Here is a 4,447-nt window from a genome sequence, read left to right as displayed (position 1 = left end):
AAGTTCATCTCTATTAACTACTCTTAGAATAGATTGGCTTCACGTCTTGTTCATAATACATCGCAGCGAATCGCTCCTCAATCTCTTTGTGTCGGTATTGGTAGTCGATGTACACTCGATTTAGCTCCTCCGATGCTTTTGAACAATCTCTTAGACATATGTAGAAGCTCTTCTCATAATAGATAGAGAATTTAACTCCATGAGAGGGAACTAGAGAACTCTTCTAAATATTAGTTAGAAATTCTTAGAGTTCTGACTTGAAGGATGTCTCAACCTCTAGCTCTTAGCCTTTTAAATAGAAATGAAGAATATCTAAAATTTCTGCTAGGATAAGCCATGAAAGAAATTTCTAAATTTGTTTTATATCATAACTTTCTTTAGCTGTCCTCAACATTTCATCTATACACCCCTTCAGTTTCCTTAAGTGATTCGCTCCAACCATCTAGACACCCTTAACTTTTTTTAAACATGCTTTTGAATTTTGAATTTTGAATCTTTCTTCTTTCTATTCTGACTTGATTTCTTTATACAATCTGATCTACAATAGGCTATGTGACTTGACCGTACATATGAATCTAATTTATACAACTCAAAATAAATATTATTTTCTTCATGAATTTAACATTACAAAAAATCACCCTTATAGTTCTCTAGTTTCCTTATAGATTTTATATATTTGGTTGATGAGAATTTCACAATTGTCCGATTACTTGAGCTACAACTAAGGATGATCCAATTGCATCAAAGAAAGCTAAAATATTTATCAACATCGAACAACGTACAAGCGCATAAGGATTTGAACAATCGTTCGAGTGCTTACTAAAGGGAGAGAATCTTTTTAACAAGAGTAGTTAATTAGACAATTCATATTTAAGAAGTTATTTACATACTATGACATTGGAGTGTCGGAAGGGGTTGTAAGTAAGTCTTACTTTTTAGTGAAATAAAATCAATTGATTTTAGACAAGTCTATAGTTTTTTTCTCTTTATGCGAGAGAGACTTTTAATGTTAAGAAGATATGTCGTCGTATGTTATCCTTAATTTCCTTTTCTTACTCGGATTTTCTTACACTGACACGAGTTCGGGATTTGTTATTAGAGTATTATTAAAATTTCTTAATTGGTTTCAGTTTCAGAGTCTGATTTTTATTCAATTTTTTTCAACTAACCTGAATTTAGTTTTTTAACTTTTGACTTTGACTAGTTATTTAACTTTTTATATCTCTACACGTAGCGGTCTAGGAATTATTTCTCTCCCCAAAATTTTCAATATTTCAAGCTCATCTATATTTCGTGTAGGCTCATATATATTTTCTCATCTGTTAAATAAACAAATCGATTTCAAATAAAATTTCAAGCCAAACACACGAGTTGTTGGTAACAAGGAGCTAGATTCAGCCCTGTTAACGATGTGTGAACATTGAAATCCAATTACAATAAAAGTTTACCTGTCAGCATCAAGTATAATACATAAAAGGCATTGGATAAATATTGGCAGAGTCGAAGTATGGCATATGAGAAGATAGTACGTGGCAGTTAATTAAACCTTGTGCAAATTTTTTAAATCTTCGCACATAAAATATATCATAAATTAAGGAACTCAGAAATCTTTCAAACGTAGAAGACGCGTAGTATGTTGTGGATATCTATTACCACACAAACTTTCTTTTGTTTAATCTGAAACTAACGGCCATTCCGATACCCGCATGACTAAGTATCAAATCAATTATAGAGAACTTATACATAGAAAATGTAGGACTTGTGGACCCACCAAGGTTATACGCCAATTCTTGGTATTTTATTGCGTTACTGATGTCAACAGTCAAATTCAACACCATAAGAAATCCAAGATATCAATGAGAGGGTATGAGACCATTGTATTGATTAATAAAAATCAATCTGACCACAGTTTCAATTGCTAACTAGCTTCTGATCCAGGTTATGAGCTGTGATGCTTCAATTGAACTCGTCTTGCGCTGACCACGGCCAAGCTGAAATTATATATTATAATCTCATCAGTAATGGAAGCGTACACGCGCCTCGTGATATCCTCCATCACAACAACCTCAACATCAGAATTATGTCTATATAAGTGCACAAGCTTAATTTCCCCACTTAAACCACAGCAGAGGCTGCGTATATACTCGTCATAGCAAGAAATGGAGAACTTCCGTATCCTTCTTCTTCTTCCATTCTTTCTTCTTTCATTGATTCTCTCACCACGTACAACAACTGCGCAGCTGAGTCCGAACTACTACGCCAACATCTGTCCCAACGTCGAGTCCATCGTGCGCGGAGTAGTTGCTCAGAAGATGAATCAGAGTCCGATCGCGGGGCCTGCTAGCCTTAGACTCTTGTTCCATGACTGCTTTGTTGCAGTCAGTGAATCTTTGAAACCCTAGCTTTTTTTTCTTTATCTTATTCACTACTTCTATCGATCATTCTAAAGTTGATGGGATGATTACATGAAGGGCTGTGATGCATCCGTGATGCTCATCTCACCGGTAGGTGACGACGAGTGGCGTAGCCCTGAAGATATGACGCTCAAACCAGAAGGATTTGATGTAATCATATCAGCTAAGGCAGCTGTGGACAGTGATCCCCAGTGCACAAACAAGGTGTCTTGTGCTGATATAATTGCTATAGCTGCTAGAGATGCGGTCGCACTGGTAACTAGAACTCTACTCACGGAGAAAATATTGCTTCAAATTACATATGATTATAATGTTTATCGATTGCCGACATTCATGTTGTTGTTACAGAGCAGAGGACCATTCTATACTGTTGAGCTTGGGAGGTATGATGGAAAGATATCCACGAAATCCAGTGTAGTTCTCCCTCATCCTGAATTCAACTTGGATCAGCTTAATTCCATGTTCGGTGCTTTCGGCCTAACACAGACTGATATGATTGCTCTATCAGGTAGGTCAACCTTCGGTGCATGTTTGGCAATATGAAGAAGAATACTCACAACATCTTGATACTTGTATGATCAGGGGCTCATACCATCGGTGCCGCCGGTTGTCCCAGCTTCTATAACAGGTTATATAATTATGCACCAAACCAACCAACAGACCCCTCCATGAACCAAGGATTTGCCGCTCAGCTGCAACAGACATGTCCAAGAGTGTTTAGCCCTTCTGCCTTTGCCTTCTTGGATGCGACAACTTCAGCCACGTTCGACAATGTTTACTATCAGAATCTCCAGCGAGGAATGGGTTTGCTTGGCTCCGACCAAGTCCTGTTCACCGACCCACGGTCAGCCAACACCGTCAACCAATTTGCTTCAAATCAAATTGTTTTCTTCACTGCGTTTGTAGATGCCATCACTAAGATGGGAAGGATCGGGGTGAAGACTGCTGTAGATGGAGAGATCCGACGTGATTGTAGATTTGTAAACTAGATAGCGTGCGGAGCTGTTGCAACAGTGAAAATATTATAGTATTGTTTGGATTTTAATCTTTAATTACTTCACAATATCTGTGTTTACTTTTCCTATGTTCGAATTTAAATGGATGTAATAAATTAAATCTCCTTACAATTATGAAGGTTGCCTTTTGGTTAATGCAAGGGATATTTATTTATGAACAAGATCTATCTTAAGTATATTTTACAACCAAACAACTATTTATGGATATCTTGATAAAGTAAGTCATGTCATAAGTTATACACAAAATTTTATCATAATATAAAAATACGATAAAATTATGCATATTTTTTAAATGAATTATTATTATAGTTAACATATATACTTATTAACAATTTAGTAACCAACATAAATTTTTACAGAAACATGTTCAATCATTACATATTACAACCAAACAATAAAATATCCTTATGAAATCTTATTCACAAGACAAACAAGGTTTACATATTACAACCAAACAATAAAATATCCTTATAAAATCTTATAGTAACCAACATAAAGTTTATGTATTTTCTGATATTCTTGTTCAATTCAAACTATATCGGAAACAACTAGAGATATCAGAAAAACATTGTTAAAGCATTCGTAGAACTAAGAAATAAGGAGAATAATTTGTTTAGAAAAGAGAATCTAAGATTTAACGGGTTTGAAGTTCTTGACAAACATGTTTAAATAGACTTATCTAAGGCACATGATTTTAAAATAATATTAAATAAAAATCTTGAAATATATTATACCTAGAATTGCATATAAAAAAATTTAAGAATATGTAGATGATTCTCCTCACAATTTGGTAGAAAATATTTACTCCTTGAGAGAGCTAGAAACTTATAGATGTAATTGAATATCTGATATGAACTAGGTATGGTCAAATCACATCACGGGGCATTGGACTTGTTGGATCGAGTTAGTTATCTCAGCTTAATCATTTCTATTTTAGTTGAGTCAATTTCTTTTTCATCTTGTTATGATTTAAGTTGTTTATTAGTTGGTTGAGTGATACGATTTTCATTGATATCA

At 34.7% G+C, this 4,447-nt stretch overlaps 1 protein-coding gene across 1 annotated transcript; it reads left to right on the top strand.

Annotated features, from left to right (window-relative positions):
• The first annotated feature begins 2,159 nt into the window (after positions 1–2,159).
• On the top strand, positions 2,160–3,403 carry LOC140789807 (peroxidase 45-like). Its single transcript, XM_073139688.1, has 4 exons — positions 2,160–2,378; positions 2,472–2,669; positions 2,763–2,922; positions 2,997–3,403. Exons 1-4 carry the CDS (start codon positions 2,160–2,162, stop codon positions 3,401–3,403), a joined length of 984 nt encoding a protein of 327 aa, XP_072995789.1.
• The last annotated feature ends 1,044 nt before the right edge of the window (positions 3,404–4,447 follow it).

This window comes from Typha latifolia, chromosome 1 (assembly GCF_019914945.1).
Source record: "Typha latifolia isolate L0001 chromosome 1, TyphaL0001v2, whole genome shotgun sequence".
In the NCBI taxonomy this organism is placed as follows: Eukaryota; Viridiplantae; Streptophyta; class Magnoliopsida; order Poales; family Typhaceae; genus Typha; species Typha latifolia.
Note: the sequence above shows the minus strand (reverse complement) of the source record. Positions and strands in the feature narration are given on the sequence as shown.

Bases quoted from the DNA above. Each gene is read 5' to 3' on its own strand.
- LOC140789807 (XM_073139688.1), top strand. From the start codon at position 2,160: ATGGAGAACTTCCGTATCCTTCTTCTTCTTCCATTCTTTCTTCTTTCA. The intron at 2,379-2,471 runs GTCAGTGAATCT...GATTACATGAAG, and splicing joins TCCATGACTGCTTTGTTGCA to GGCTGTGATGCATCCGTGAT. The intron at 2,923-2,996 runs GTAGGTCAACCT...TTGTATGATCAG, and splicing joins TGATATGATTGCTCTATCAG to GGGCTCATACCATCGGTGCC.